Raw genomic sequence first — 16,274 nt, forward strand, 5'->3', positions numbered from 1 at the left:
TAAGAATAAGAGAAGCAACATTCACATCAATCGTTCCATAAGAGGGAAAACAATGTAAGTACTGCTAGCTTCTAAGAGTAGAGTATCTTTGGAAGTTCGTTCATTACATTATGAACAATTGGAGTCGTGCAAAAGAAGGAAAGGGATAGCCTCACATACCTTGTATATACTGCCCCAATCTCAAGCTATGCAATTGTTACAACTCCTTAGTCTACAATAAGAGAAATGATACTATCGTTATCATTTAAGCGTCATAACTATTATGTATCGACCACAACCTATTTTACGATGAAACAGACAGAACCTCCCCTATATATATGACTTCACACAATTCAAAACAATCACCAAACATCCCAAACAACATCAATAATAATCATATTGAGCCTCTCAAAATAGTCCACGCACAACCTAATCACTTTGTACATACGACGGTCACCGTAGTCATGTCAAACAACCTGGAAATGTTATGAAGAACTATCAGCCCACAACACTACATATATATGGTGTTTATCCACCCACTTCCACCTCCAAAACTCCACAAAATAGTAGTAAACCACGCAGCCCAATAGCAATACAAAACATTCCACAAAACAGTCCGCTACAAGTGAATAACTCAAACTCACGGCTTCTGATCACCGTCCCGTGAGTTCTTACATGTATAGAACGAATTACCACCAATTCACAGTAGAAACAAATGTATGAAAGAGGGCAGTAACTTACCTTACTTATTGGATAACTCAGCCCTTCCCTTGGTTCTTCAAACTGTAGGTTTTATCTTCAATTAGAACTTGAAAGAGAGGGAAAATCAATTAGGGTTTGTGTGGGATTTTTGGGGAGGAGTTGCAGGGGTTTTAATTTGGTTTTGAAGGTATGAAATAAGGGTGAAATTACTGAGTTTATAATCCCTTAAAAGACCTCTCTTGGCCGACTTTGGGACTTTTACTTTTGTCCTCTCATTTTGGCAAGTAGGTGATGCACTTACTTATCACCTACCAATCTGCGTAGACTTGCGAAAATACAAATATATCTATATTTCGAGATCGTATTGACAAACGGTTTAATGCATTGAAAACTAAACTCATATATCTTTAATTTTGTGGGTGGATCACCCCGTAATTCCTTGTAAATTGGGAGAAAATCTTAGAAACATTTGACCTAATGTTTAAGTAAAATTATGAACCTAAGTTGCGACAAAGTTTGTCGACTTTTGTTTCATAACTCGTTTGACTTCAAGACTTATGATACGGATATTATATGATTCAAATACATTAATACATGACCTCTTGAGTGTATTAAGAACCTCTAGGTTTACCTGAAAACATGAGTTACAACATCCTTGATTCGTTTAACTTCTAATACTTGTTAATTACCCTTATACACCCTTGTATCACTTAAGACCAATAGGAATAACTTCTTATCATCTCAAAGGTAATTCCTTCTTGGATTTATGTTAACTAATATATGACATGAACTAACGCGTGTGGATATGGGTTGTAACAAAGGCAAGATTGGTGGTTCAAGGGTATAGTCAAGAGTAGGGCATTGACTATAATGAGACTTTTGCTCCAGTAGCAAGATTGGAAGCCATTAGACTCCTTATGGCCTTTGGTGCTTACATGCAATTCATTCTTGATCAGATGGATTTCAAGAGTGTCTTCCTTAATGGCTATCTAATCGAAGAAGTGTTTGTTAAGCAACCTCTGGGATTTTAAAGCAAGGAATGTCCCGATCATGTGTACAAGCTTGACAAGGCATTGTATGGGCTCAAGCAGGCTCCTAGAGCATGATATGAAAGATTATCAAAATTTCTGCTTGAGCGTGGCTGCAATAGAGGTAAAATTGATAACACTTTACTCTTCAAGGATAAAGGTAAAGACCTATTAGAAGTACAAATATACGCAGATGATATAACCTTTGGAGCAACTACTGATAAGCTAAGTAAATACTTTGCTAAACTAATGGGGAGTGAATTTGAAATGCGTATGATTGGTGACTTAATTTCTTTTTAGGCTTGCAAATTATACAGAACTCAAATAGAACTATGATCCATCAGCGGAAATATGTGAAAGAGTTTCTTAAAAGGTTTAAAATGGAAGAATCAAAAGAAATCAATATTCCTATAGCAACAGCCACAAAATTGGATATGATGAACCTGGTTCATCTGTAGATAAGAAGTTGTATACGGGAATGATTGGTTCTCTTTTATATCTTACTGCTAGCAGACCTGACAATGTTTTCAGTGTAGGCCTTTGTGCTTGATTTCAGGCAAATCCAAAGGAGTCTCACTTGACTGTTGTCAAGAGAATCTTGAGATAGTTAAAAGGCACCACTGACCTTTGTCTATAGTATCCAAAAGGTAGTAATTTCAACCTATTGGGATATGCTGATGTTGATTATGCATGTTTTCTTGTGTCTAGGAAGAGCACCTCAGGTATGGCACACTTTCTTGGTTCATATCTTGTGTCTTGGTCTACCAAAAAGCAAAATTTTGTGGCACTATCTACTGTTGAAGCTGAGTATGTTGTTGATGTCTCAAGTTGTTCTAAATTGTTGTGGATCAAACAACAATTAATGAATTTTGGAATTGATGTAGTTTGTGTTCTTATATTTTGTGATAACACTAGTGCTATTAATATGACAAAGAACTCGGTTCATCATAATAGAACTAAGCACATAGATGTTAGGCATCAGTTTTTGAGAGACAACCATGAGAAGGGTTTGATCACTGTAGAATTTTGTGCTACTGACAAGAAAATAGCTCACATCTTCACAAAAGCTTTAAGTAGAGATCACTTTGAGAGGAATAGGTTGGAATTAGGGATGATTAAGATCACCAAAAAGGACCAGTTCAAAGTTCAATAAAAAAAATGAAGAAAAAAAAGAATTTTTTTTTTGCTAGAAAAGCTGTAAATTTTGTATAAAATTAGATTAGATGTTGCTCAGTCTCATAATTTAAATTGTATACTCTTGTGCCATGTGATAAAATGACTCATTACTCTCTAATGATATTTTCTCTATTTTCTTGGAAAATGTAGACCTACACAAGAGAATTCTCAGTGAAGAACATGGTTCATCAAGATAACTCGGTATGTTTTCTATACTCTGCATAATTTGAAATAACTATATTTGGATCATGATTAAAAGCATAGTCCCATCTAATCCCAAATCCCTTTTGGACTTATAGGTTATCAATGAACGAGTTCCGTTCAAAAGATTCCTAACCGCATTAAACTGCCTAGATTCTAGGCATAGATTTATACGTCTTTTTAAAGCGACTTGCAGTTTGATCACACTTCTACAAAGTTGTCGTTACTCAATTGAACTCAACTACTTTATAATGATGAGGAGGTATTTGTTTCTTCACTTCTAAACTCTCAAGCCATCCAAATTCTCTCAGACTTCTCTCCTCTTCTACTCTCACACAAACTCATTCTCTTTCATACCCTAACCCAGATATGGCGAACACCTCTAAAAACCCTTCATCACTACCACAGGAAACCACTTCCACACCTTTTACCACTCCTTCAACCACACCACTCTCTAAAAAAAGTAGAGTAAAGAAGATGGCTTGTAAGATTGTCACTGGAGGAGAGCAGATCAGAAAAATAAACAGACAATTGAAAGCGGGTAGGGAAGAAGAATCCTAGAAATTGGATGACTCTTTCAAATTTACTACTGAGGGGGAAGAAACCATTTCTTCGGAAACTAAACAGGTATCATTTGGCAGGTGATGAATCTACAGAGTCATGAAGGGTTGGTGGTAAAAATAAAAAAAGAAAAGAAAAAGAGAGTGAGGATGCTCAAAGTACTGTGAGGGGAAAGGGTAAAAGAGTGGTTGATTCTTAATACACTCCTGTTAGTTTAACCAAAGATACAGGTGCAATGGTTGTTTGGGAAGAGGAATCTGCTGGAATAGATGAGAGTGTGAGCAAAACAGGGGGAAGAGGGTCTCGCAAAGCTGTTGAGGGGTTGGTTCAATTTGGGAAAAATGTAGATGAACTTGTTCCATCTGAATAGGAAACCCTTGCAGACCTACTGAAAAAGGTGACTGAGAGATATAACCCGAAGAAGAAGGGAAGTTCAAAGGCTAAAACCCCTAGTACTGCTAGGGAAAACAAGAAAAGGAAGGTTTCCCCTTCTATTACTGTTGAAATTCCTCCCACAAGAGGTAGATCCACAAGAAGCCAGAAAAAGCATAATGAGGCAGAACTAGAGAAATCCTTGGAAGAAAGTAGAAGGAAAGCAGTTGCTAAGGGAAAGAAAAAGATGAGTGAGCCTGTTGAGGCTGTTGATATTGATGAGATGAACCTAGTCCTTCAAGATGAAGATGAGACAGAAGAAGTGGGGGTTCTGACTCCTAAACCAAGGAAAGCCAAGACTTCCTCAAAGAAGTTTATTTCAGAGTCAAAGTCTGTTGAACAATCCACTTTAGAAAAAAGAACCAGGTCTACTGTAAAATCAAGAAAGGTGAAATTTGTAGAGGAAGAAGAAGATGATTCTGATGCTGAGAAAGACAAGCTGGCCAAGTTTGGTAAGAGAATTATCTTGAAAGGCAAACTCCTCAGGGACTTGGAGGAGGAAGGAATGGTGCTGCTTTTGGAAAAGCTACAATTGCAAAGCTGGAAGGACACGGTCTTCAGATGGATGGCAGGTTGGCCAGAAATGAAATTGTAGAATTTATGGCAAATTGTGAGGTAAAAGATGGAAGGGTCACCAGCTTAGTGAAAGGAGTGAAAGTCACTTTTGATGCAAAGGAATCGGGTGAGATTTTGGGTGTACCTGCTGAAGGGTACAATGACTATAAGAAGCTCAAGTGGACAAGCCTAGAAAATCTTCCTACTGCCCTTGCCATTACTAGAAAATTTAGTAATAATGAAGAGGAACTTGAGCCCTAGGCTATCTACAAAAGTGAGATGAAGCTAACCTACAAAGTGTTGTTCGAATTTCCCAACAAATGTGTGCTGCCAAGGCAAGAAAGGAGGCACATTGCCACATTCATGGACTTGGCCCTCATGGAATGTTTGGACAGTTAGAGGAAGATTAATTGGCCTGGGTTTATAATCCAGCTTCTTGATAGGGTTTTGAATGGCACTAAGACTCATGCCATGACCTATGGCTTTATTGTCATGGTTGTACTTGCACATTTAAAAGTTCCTATTAAGAAGTGGGAGGTTGGAACAAGCAAGGATCATTTTAGGGAAAATACTCTGACTGCTTGTGATTATGAAGTCCAAACGTTCCTAAAGAACTCCGTTCATCCAAGAAGGTATTAATGAATAGCAAAGTGTGAGCCTTGGCACACGAGAGTGGGGCTGAGGATGCTGAAATTGATAGGTTGAATAAGAGGTTGGCAGAGGTGGAGACTGAGAGAGATGCTCTCAAAGCTGAGCTCGCAAAAGAAAAGGAGAAGAATGATGGCATTCTTCAACATATGCTGAAACTACTCCAAGCAAAAAACCAAAAACCTGGTCCTTTCTAGCCTTAAGCCTCCTAGCATAGTTTAGATCAACCAGTGACCCAGTTCGGGATTTTTCTTGTTGCTTTTTATCACGTTTCTAATGTTTTTATTTCTTCTTATGCTTTGTGGTTGGATCTTACCAATCATCAATGAAATTCACTATCTTTTGCCCTAACTATTTGTTTATTTTTATTTGATAGTTAATATCATTAGTTTGATATATGATGATTAATCCATGACTGTATTTGAAGTAGCCCCAGTGGCCATGAGTAATTTCTATAATCTAGTTATCTTACTTAGTTATGTAACTTTTCAATGATGCCAAAAGGGGGGAAAAGGTTGTGCTTTGAACAGTGATGTGTATAACCTAAAGAACCTGGTCCTTGATGATAAGTGGTAAAATATTCTACCATTGTGTTGATGTTGAGCTAAGTTGAAACAGGGTTTAAGCTTATGAAAAGCATAGAGAAGCACAGAGTTTGTCATCATCAAAAATGGGAAATTTGTTGGCCCAAGTAAAGGTTTGTTTTGATGATTGACAAAGGAAGCTCAGACATGAACCAGGTCCATCCCTTGTGAACACAGACACGGGCAGATTCAAACATATGGGAAGCACGTGAAGGAGATAAGCTCCACTTGGTATATTTGATATCTCCTGATGGAAAAGGTTGCTTACTTAATAAGGAGAAGGACTCCTTACTCAAAGAGAACACTATCCAAGATAAGGAAGAAGTTAGAGGTTGAAGTTAACTAGAACTCTTCCACAAAGGAAGAGTAGCATTAGAACTCTAGTTATTTTTTACTCTACTAATTCTATAAATTGTAGGTGTCATTACCCAGATTTTCCACCCTCGGGAGTTGTGATGGCGCCTACTCGTGAAAGCTAGGCAAGCCAACTGTTAAGGTTTTAACCCATTAGCAATCAACCCAAACAGATATAAACAATAACTATAGCTAAACAAATGAAAAACACGGAAGGGTTATAACAAATCCAAATAATCCAATACATGTCTACCCATGAATCTAGTCTCACAATTTCACGAACGAATAAGATTTTTACTATAAATACAAGTCTGGAAAGAAAAGTACAACTGTTCTTGGAATGAAGAGAGACAGTAGAAAGCTAAAATAGGGAAGGGGGAATCTAGGCTCTACGGACGCCAGCAGATCTACCTTGATTACCCTGGACTGAAGGCAGCTACCTCAGCTACTCACCGGGTCCGGTATCGAAATCTGCACAAAAGAGTGCAGAGTGTAGTATTAGTACAATCGACACTATGTACTAAGTAAGTGTCCAGCCTAACCTCGGCGAAGTAGTGACGAGGATAGGACACGACAACCATATAAATTTGTGCAACTAAATCATATTCAAACAGAATCATAATAACAGGAATCAACAGAATAATGTGGGAAGGGGACATGCTGCGGGGAATATCAGATTCTAAAAATAAACCAATAAAGAAGCATCAATAAAGAAGCATAATGAACATCATATCTATATAAACATGAATAATGAAACGGTAACACGTGCACGACATCACCCTTTGTTCTTTTACTCTCGTCCTCACCATATGAAATAACAAAAACGGTACGGCATCACCCTTCATGCATTACCTCTCATAATCATGGCACGACATCACCCTTCGTGCATTATTCCTTACAATATCGGCATGGAATCACCCTTCGTGCATTAACTCTCAAATCATAGCACGACATCACCCTTCGTGCATTATCACTCATAATATTACAATGGCATCACCCTTCGTGCATTACACTCACTCACAATATCATGCACGACATCACCCTTCATGATTTACGCTCTTCCTCACCCAAACAATCGAAAGAATACGTCCCGGCAAGGGAATCAACAATATCAACAATAATATCCCGGCAAGAGATTCAGCTATAACCAATCTTGTTTTCAACAATTATTTTACAAAATAAAACGCAACTTGAGCCAATACTCAACAATAGTCAATTACCAAGAAACTTTCATAAGCTTTGTTCAACATTGATAATAATCAATTTGAGCATGATCGATACATAATAGAATCACAACAATCACGATATAAGACTCACAGGCATGCTTGACACCAACGTATAGATACTCGTCACCACACCAATACGTCGTACTCCTACTAACACGCAAATAAGACCACAACTCCTATTCCCTCAAGCTAAGGTTAGGTCAAACACTTACCTCAATTCCACGGACAAGATTAAGCCTCAATTACCGCTTTACCTCTCGGTTCCACTTCCAATCCGCTTGTATCTAGTCATAATTTACTTAATAACATTAATAAATGCTAAATAAACCAATTCTAATGTATGAAAATAGGTTTCCCATTGTTTTCTTCAAAAAGTCAAAAATCGACCGCTGGCCCGCTTGGTCAAAACCCGAAGTTCGAAGCAAAATCCGATTACCCATTCACTCACGAACTCAAATATGCAATTAGTTTTGAAATCCTACCTCAAATCGAGGTCCAAATCCCCAAAATTTGAAAGTCCTAATTCCTACCCAAAACACCCAATTTCCCATGAAAAACCCTAGATTTGGAAGTGAATTTATGTAAAAATATGGATTAGATTGAAGAAGATGAGTTAAAAACCACTTACTTATGATTTGGAGAAGTTTGAGCCTTTGAAAAATCTCCTAAGGGTGTTTAGGTTTTGAGAAAGTTGGAAAATGGTGAAAAATCCCGTCTAAAATCCCACTTAACAGGTGCAGTTATCGTAATTGCGATCAAAGGTTCGCAATTGGGAACCCTTTGAAATCCTGCTACCTTCATATTTGCGACAGAAGGCCCATCGCAATTCCCAGCCCAGACTTCGCTTTTGCGATGAGGGCCTGCCTTGGCTTGGTTTGCAATTGCGACACTTTGGTCGCATTTCCCAAGCCTGAGCACTTCGTATTTGCGAAGCATGATCTCGCAATTTCGAGATCAAAGGCCCCTACTACATAGATGCAACATACCAGCAATCTCCCTAAGTCCAAATTCACTTCGTAGCCTATTCAAAACTCACCCGAGCTCTCGGAGCTCTAAACCAAACATGCACGCAAGTTTAAAAACATCATACGGACTTGCTCATGTGATCAAATCATCAAAATAACATCAACAACTACGAATTTAACCTCAAATTCATGAAATTCCTTAAGAACATTGAAATTTTCCATTTTCTCAACTAAAGGTCCGATTTATACCAAATCAACTCCGATTCTTACCAAATTTCACAGTTTCGACTTAATTATTATTTTAAACTTGTACCGGGCTCCAGAACCAAAATACGAGCCTGATACCATCAAGAAAATGCATCATTTCATTTCAAAAAGTCTTTATATTTTCCAACAAATAATTTTCTTTAAAAATTCTTTTCTCGGGCTAGGGACCTCGGAATTCGGTTTTGGACATACGCCCAAGTCCCATATTTTACCACAGACCCTACGGGACCGTTAAATCATGGGTCCAGATTCGTTACCAAGAATATTGACTAAAGTATATTTTAATCAATTTTAATCAATTTTAAATCAATCTTTTTCTTACATATCATATAAAAGCTTTTCGAAAATGCGCCCAGACTACGCATACAAATCAAGGGGAGACAAAAAGAGGGTTTTAACGCCTCGGAACATAGTTTTGACTTCTAAAACAAGAGATGACATTTCTGGTCATCACGTTCTCCAGCTCTAAAATAACCTTTCGTCCTCGAACGACATAGAAAAGTACCTGAGTCAGTGAAAAGATGAGGATAACGGCTCCGCATATCAGACTCGGACTCCCAGGTCACTACCTCAACAGACTGACCTCTCTACTACACACGAACTGAAGGGAAATTCTTCGATCTCAACTGACGAACCAGCTGGTCTAGAATGGCTACCGGCTCCTTCTCATAGGTAAAGCCCTTGTCCAACTGGATAGTGCTAAAGTCTAACACGTGGGATGGATCGTCGTGATACTTCCGAAGCATGGTCACATGAAACACTGGGTGCACAGCTGATAAACTCGGCAGCAACGCAAGTCTATAAGCCACCTCTCCCACTCGATCAAGAATCTCAAAAGGACCGATGAATCTAGGGCTTAGTTTACCCTTCTTTCCAAATCTCATCACGCCCTTCATGGGAGACACCCGAAGCAATACTCGCTCTCTGACCATATATGCAACATCCTGAACCTTACAGTCGGCATAACTCATTTGCCTGGACTAAGCTGTATGAAACCTATCCTAAATGATCTTAAACTTATCCAAGGCATCTTGTACTAGATCTCTACCTAACAACCGAGCCTCTCTCGGCTCAAACCATCCAACCGGCGACCGACACCGCCTACCTTATAATGCCTCATAAGGAGCCATCTTGATGCTCGACTAGTAACTGTTGTTGTAGGAAAACTCTGGTAATGGCAAGAACCGATCCCACGAACCACCAAAGTTAATAACACACGCTCGGAGCATATCCTCCGAAATCTAAATAGTACGCTCAGACTGTCCGTCCATCTGAGGATGAAATGATGTGCTCAACTCAACTCGTGTGCCCAACTCACGTTGAACTGCTCTCTAGAAATGTAAGGTAAACTGTGTACCTCGGTTAGAAATGATATACACGGTCACACCATGAAGATGAACGATCTCACAGATATAGATCTCTCCCAACCACTCCGAAAAATAGGAGAATGCCACTGGAATGAAATGCGCTGATTTAATCAGCCTATCCACAATAACGTACATTGCATCAAACTTCCTCTGAGTCCAACAAAGAAGTCCATAGTGATACGCTCCCACTTTCGCTTAGGAATCTCAATATTCTGGAACAAACCATCAGGTCTCTAATGCTCATACTTTACTAGCTGACAATTCAAACACCAAGATACATACGCAACAATATACTTCTTCATCCTCCACCAATAATGTTGTCGCAAGTCCTGATACATCTTAGCGGCACCCGAATGAATGGAATACCGAGAACTATGGGCCTCCCCTAGAATCAACTCACGAAGTCCATCCCCATTAGGCACACAAATACGACCCTGCATCCTCAAAACTCCATCATCTCCAATTGTAACCTGCTTGGCACCCCCATGCTGCACTGTGTCCCTAAGGACAAGCAAATGAGGATCATCATATTGCCGATGTTGGATATACTCAAATAATGAAGAACAAGCGATTGTGCAAGCTAACACACAGCTGGGCTCAGAAACATCCAAAGCAAGCGGTCTCTCACCGACCGAAATATACGCAAGGATGCCCATACCGGCTGACTTCCTACTCAAAGCATCGACCACTGCATTGGCCTTACCCGGATGGTACAAGATGGTGATATCAGTCTTTCAATAGCTCCAACCACCTCCTATACCTCAAATTTAGCTTCTTCTGCTTGACTAAGTATTGCAAACCTTTGTGATCCGTGAACACCTCACATGACACGCCATATAAATAATACCTCCAAATCTTCAGCGCGTGAACAATGGCTGCTAGCTCCAAATCATGAACTGGATAATTCTTCTCCTGGATCTTTAACTGCAACAAAGCATATGCAATAACCTTGCCATTCTGCATGAACACCGCACCAAGCCCAATACGATATGCATCATAATATACCGTATATGGTCCTGAACCTGTAGGCAATACCAACATTGACGCCGTAGTCAAAGCTGTCTTGATCTTCTGAAAGCTCGCCTCACATTCGTCTGACCACCTGAATTGGGCACCTTTTTGGGTCAACCTGGTCATTGGGGCTTCTATAAATGAAAACCCCTCCACAAACCGACGCTAATAACCCGCCAAACCTAAGAAACTTCGGATCTCTATGGCTGATGTGGGTCTAGGCCATTCCTTGACTGTCGCAATCTTCTTAGGATGAACCTGATACCCTCTACTGATACAACATGACCCAAGAATGCAACTGAACTCAACCAAAACTCACATATCAAAAACTTAGCATATAACTGACTGTCCCTCAGAGTCTAGAGAATGACTCAAAGATGCTACTCATGCTCCTCCCGGCTGCGGGAATAGATCAAAATATCATCAATGAAGACAATCACAAAGGAATTTAAGTAAGTTTTTTACACTCGGTTCATTAAATAAATAAAAGTTGTTGAGGCATTCATCAACCCAAATGACATCACTAAGAACTCATAATGCCCTGTACCGAGTGCGAAAAGCTGTCTTAGGAACATGGGACGTCATAATCCTCAACTGATGGTAACCAGACCTCAAATCAATCTTCAAAAACACTTTGACACCCTGAAGCTGATCAAACAAATCATCAATCCTCGGCAATGGATACTTATTCTTGATGATGACTTTGTTCAACTACCGATAGTCTATGCACATCCTCATCGATCCATCCTTCTTCTTAACAAACAACACCGGCGTACCCCAAAGCAAGACACTAGGTCTTATAAAGCCTTTATCAAGCAGGTCTTACAACTGTTCTTTCAATTCTTTCAACTCTGGTAGGGCCATACGATATGGAGGGATAGAAATGGGTTGAGTGCCCGAAGCCAAATCAATGTAAAAGTCAATATCCCTGTCGGGTGGCATCCCCGGCAGGTCTGAAGGGAATACCTATGGAAAATAACGAACAACCGGCACAGAATCCATAGAAGGAACCTCAGTACTAGAATTGCGAACATACGCCAAATAGGCCAAACATCCCTTATCAACCATACGCCGAGCCTTCATATATGAGATAACCCTACTGGTAGAATGACTAGGAGTCCCTCTCCACTCCAAACGAGGCAACCCCGGCAATGCTAAGGTCACGGTCTTAGCATGACAGTCCAATACAATGGTCTTAGCATGACAGTCCATCCCCAAAATGACATCAAAGTCTACCATATTGAGAAGTAAGAGATCTACACGGGTCTTAAGACCCCCAATAATAACCACATATGAGCGATAAAATCGATCTACAATAATAGAATCACCCATCGGTGTAGACACATATACAGGTGCACTCAAAGAATCACGAGACACAACTAGATATGGGTCAAAATAAGATGACACATAGGAATATGTAGACCCCGGATAAAATAGAACTGAACCATCTCTGCTACAAACTGAAATCGTACCTATGATAACTGCATCGGAGGCCTTAGCCTCAGGTCTGGCTTGAATAGAATAACATCGAGGCTGGGCTCCACCACTCTGAACTACATCCTGAGGATGACCTCCTACTGGCTGGCCTCCACCTCTAACTGTCTGACCTCCACCTCTAACGGCCTGGCCTCCACCTCTAACGGCCTGGCCTCCACCTCTAACGGCCTGACCTCCACCTCTAACACCTCGACCCCTACCTCTATCTGAATGAGTGGGCAGTGGAACACTCGGTGCCTGAACCATGGCACGGGAACCCCGATGCTGAGAGCTGCTCGGTGCTCGAAGACAAAATCTAGCAATATACCTCGTTTTACCACAAGTATAACAAGCCATCGGCTGCTGGGACTACTGACCTTAATGGCCTGAGTAACCACCTTGAAAACTCTAGAGTGGAGGTGCACTGATAAGAGTTGGTGGTGCACTATAAGGTAACTAATCTGAATATTGTATATGAGAACCACAGCCACCTAGAGCACCATGAAAAGCCTGAAATGCATAATGAAACAGTCTGGAAGGATGGCCTCTACCAAAAGAATCCCTGCCTCTAGACGAGAAACCACTAAACCTGCTAGAATGATGGGGCCTCTTGTCAGACCCCTAACCACTCCCCTGTGATAGAACCATTTTAACTCTCCTGGCCACATTGGTTGCATCCTGAAAAGAAATCTCACTCCCTATTTTCTTAACCATCTGCAATCAAATCGGCTGAGGAGTCCCTCAATGAAATTCCCTACCCTCTCTCTCTTTGTGCGAAGTATAATAAGAGCATGATAGGCTAAGTCAATAAATCTTGTCTCGTACTGAATGACGGTTATAGAACCCTGCTAGAGGCACTCAAACTGCCTCCGATAGTCCTCCCTCTGAGTGATAGATAGAAATTTCTCCAGAAATAGCTGAGAGAACTGATCCCAAGTCAAAGCTAGTGACCTAGCTGGTCTAGACAAACAATAATTCTTCCACCAAGGCTTAGCGGAAACTGACAGACAGAAACCAACAAAGTCGACCCTATTGGTCTCCACTATCCCCATATTTCGTAGAACGTCATGACAACTATCCAAATAGTCTTGGGGATCCTCTGAAGATGGACCTCCATAAGTAATAGTGAAGATCTTAGTAAACCTATCCAACCTCCACAAAGCATCGGCACACATAGCTGCTCCATCACCGGTCTGAGCTACAACACCCGACTGAACTACCCCAACTGGCTGAGTTGCTGGAGTCTGAAACTGAGGAGCCATCTGCTACGGAGTGCGAGTAGCGAGAGTCTATGCTCCTCCTCCATCCTAAGAGACGGCTGGTGCTACAGAAAGTAAGCCTGCCTAGGAGACACTCTCCATAAGGCCCACTAGACGAACCGGAGCATCTTGGAGTACCAGGGTAGCGATGAATCCCTCTAGGACCTGAGTTGGCCCTGTAGGAACGGTCTCGGCTGGAGCCTCCTCCTCAAACTCTACCGAGGCTCTACCACTAGGGTTGCTGCTCTGGGCTGAGCCCTGCCCCTACCTCGGCCTCTAGCACGGCCTCGGCCTCGTCCTTTGCCGCTCGCAGGAGCTACCACTGGTGACTCGGGTTGTAGATCAGCGGATGAAGAAGCACGTGTTCTCTCCATCTACGAAAGAATAGATTAGAAGTTCAATTAGCATTGAGAAGTCAAATCGCACGACAGAGAAGAATAGATGTGAAGATATTCCTAAACTCTATAGCCTCTAAGGGATAAGCACAGACATCTTCATACCAATCCCTCAGACTATACCAACTTGTCACGACCCGGATTTTCCACCCTCGAGAGTCGTGATGGCACCTACTCGTGAAAGCTTGACAAGCCAACTATTAAGGTTTTAACTCATAAGCAATCAACCCAAACAGATATAAAAAATAACTATAGCTAAACAAATGAAGAGCGCAGAAGGGTTATAACAAATCCAAATAATCCAATACATGTCTACCCATGAATCTAGTGTCATAATTTCAGGAACGACTAAGATTTTTACTACAAACACAAGTCTGGAAAGAAAGTTCAATTGTTCTCGGAATGAAGAGAGACAGCAAAAAGCTAAAATAGGGAAGGGGAACTTTAGGCTCTGCGGACGCTCGCAGATCTACCTTGGTCTCCTTGGACTGAAGGCAGCTACTCACCAGGTCCGGTACCAAAATCTGCACAAAAGAGTGCAGAGTGTAGTATTAGTACAACCGACCCCATGTACCAAGTAAGTGTCGAGCCTAACCTCGGCGAAGTAGTGACAAGTCTAAGACACGACAACCGTATAAACCTGTGCAGTTAAATCATATACAAACAGAATCATAATAACAAGAATCAACAGAATAAGGTGGTAAGAGGACATGTTGCGGGGAATATCAGATTATAAAAATAAACCAATAAAGAAGCATAATGAACATCATATCTATATCAACATGAATAATGAAATGATAACACGTGCACGGTATCATCCTTCGTACTTTTACTCTCATTCTCATCATATGAAATAACAGAAACGACACAGCATCACCCTTCGTGCATTACCTCTCATAATCATGGCACGACATCACCCTTCGTGCATTATTTCTCACAATATCGGCACAACATCACCTTTCGTGCATTAACTCTCAAATCAAGGCACGACATCACCCTTCGTGCATTATCACTCATAATATCGGCACGGCATCACCCGTCATGCATTACACTCACTCACAATATCATGTATGACATCACCCTTCGTGCTTTACACTCTTCCTCACCCAAACAATAGAAACAATACGTCCCGGCAAGGGAATCAACAATATCAACAATAACATCCCGGCAAGGGATTTAGCTATAACCATTCTTGTTTTCAACAATTATTTTACAAAATGAAACTCAACTTGAGCCAATACTCAACAATAGTCAATTACCAAGAAACTTTCATAAGCTTTGTTCAGCATTGATAATAATCAATTTGAGCATGATCGATACATAATAGAGTCACAACAATCATAATATAAGACTCACGGGCATGCTTGACACCAACGTATAGATACTCGTCACTGTACCTATACGTCGTACTCCTACTAACACATAGCAAATAAGACCACAACTCATATTCCCTCAAGCTAAGGTTAGGCCAAACACTTACCTCAATTCCACGGACAAGATTAAGACTCAATTATCGGTTTACCTCTTGGTTCCACTTCCAATATGCTTGTATCTAGTCATAATTTACTTAATAACACTAATAAATGCTAAATAAACCAATTCTAATGCATGAAAATAGGTTTCCCATTGTTTTCCCCAAAAGGTAAAAAATCGACCCCGAACCTGCTTGGTCAAAACCCGAAGTTTGAACCAAAACCCGATTATCCATTCACTCACAAACTCAAATATGCAATTAGTTTTAAAATCTAACCTCAAATCGAGGTTCAAATCCCCAAAATTTGAAAGTCCTAATTCCTACCCAAAAACACGCAATTTCCTATGAAAAATCCTAGATTTTGAAGTAAAATTATGTAAAAAGATGGATTAGATTGAAGAAGATGTGTTAGAAACCACTTATGATTTGGAGAAGTTTGAGCCTTTGAAAATTCGCCTAAGGGTGTTTAGGTTTTGAGTAAGTTGAAAATGGTGAAAATCCCCATCTGAAATCCCACTTAACAGGTGCAGTTATCGCAATTGCGATCGGGGGTTCGCAATTGCAACCCCTTTGAAATCCTGCTACCTTTGCATTTGTGAAGAATATGTCGCATT

At 40.5% G+C, this 16,274-nt stretch overlaps 1 protein-coding gene across 1 annotated transcript; it reads left to right on the forward strand.

Moving 5' to 3' along the window:
* The first annotated feature begins 3,455 nt into the window (after positions 1-3,455).
* On the forward strand, positions 3,456-4,674 carry LOC138887691 (CAX-interacting protein 4-like). Its single transcript, XM_070169469.1, has 3 exons — positions 3,456-3,627; positions 3,872-3,924; positions 4,018-4,674. Exons 1-3 carry the CDS (start codon positions 3,456-3,458, stop codon positions 4,672-4,674), a joined length of 882 nt encoding a protein of 293 aa, XP_070025570.1.
* The last annotated feature ends 11,600 nt before the right edge of the window (positions 4,675-16,274 follow it).

Source organism: Nicotiana sylvestris, chromosome 3 (assembly GCF_000393655.2).
Source record: "Nicotiana sylvestris chromosome 3, ASM39365v2, whole genome shotgun sequence".
In the NCBI taxonomy this organism is placed as follows: Eukaryota; Viridiplantae; Streptophyta; class Magnoliopsida; order Solanales; family Solanaceae; genus Nicotiana; species Nicotiana sylvestris.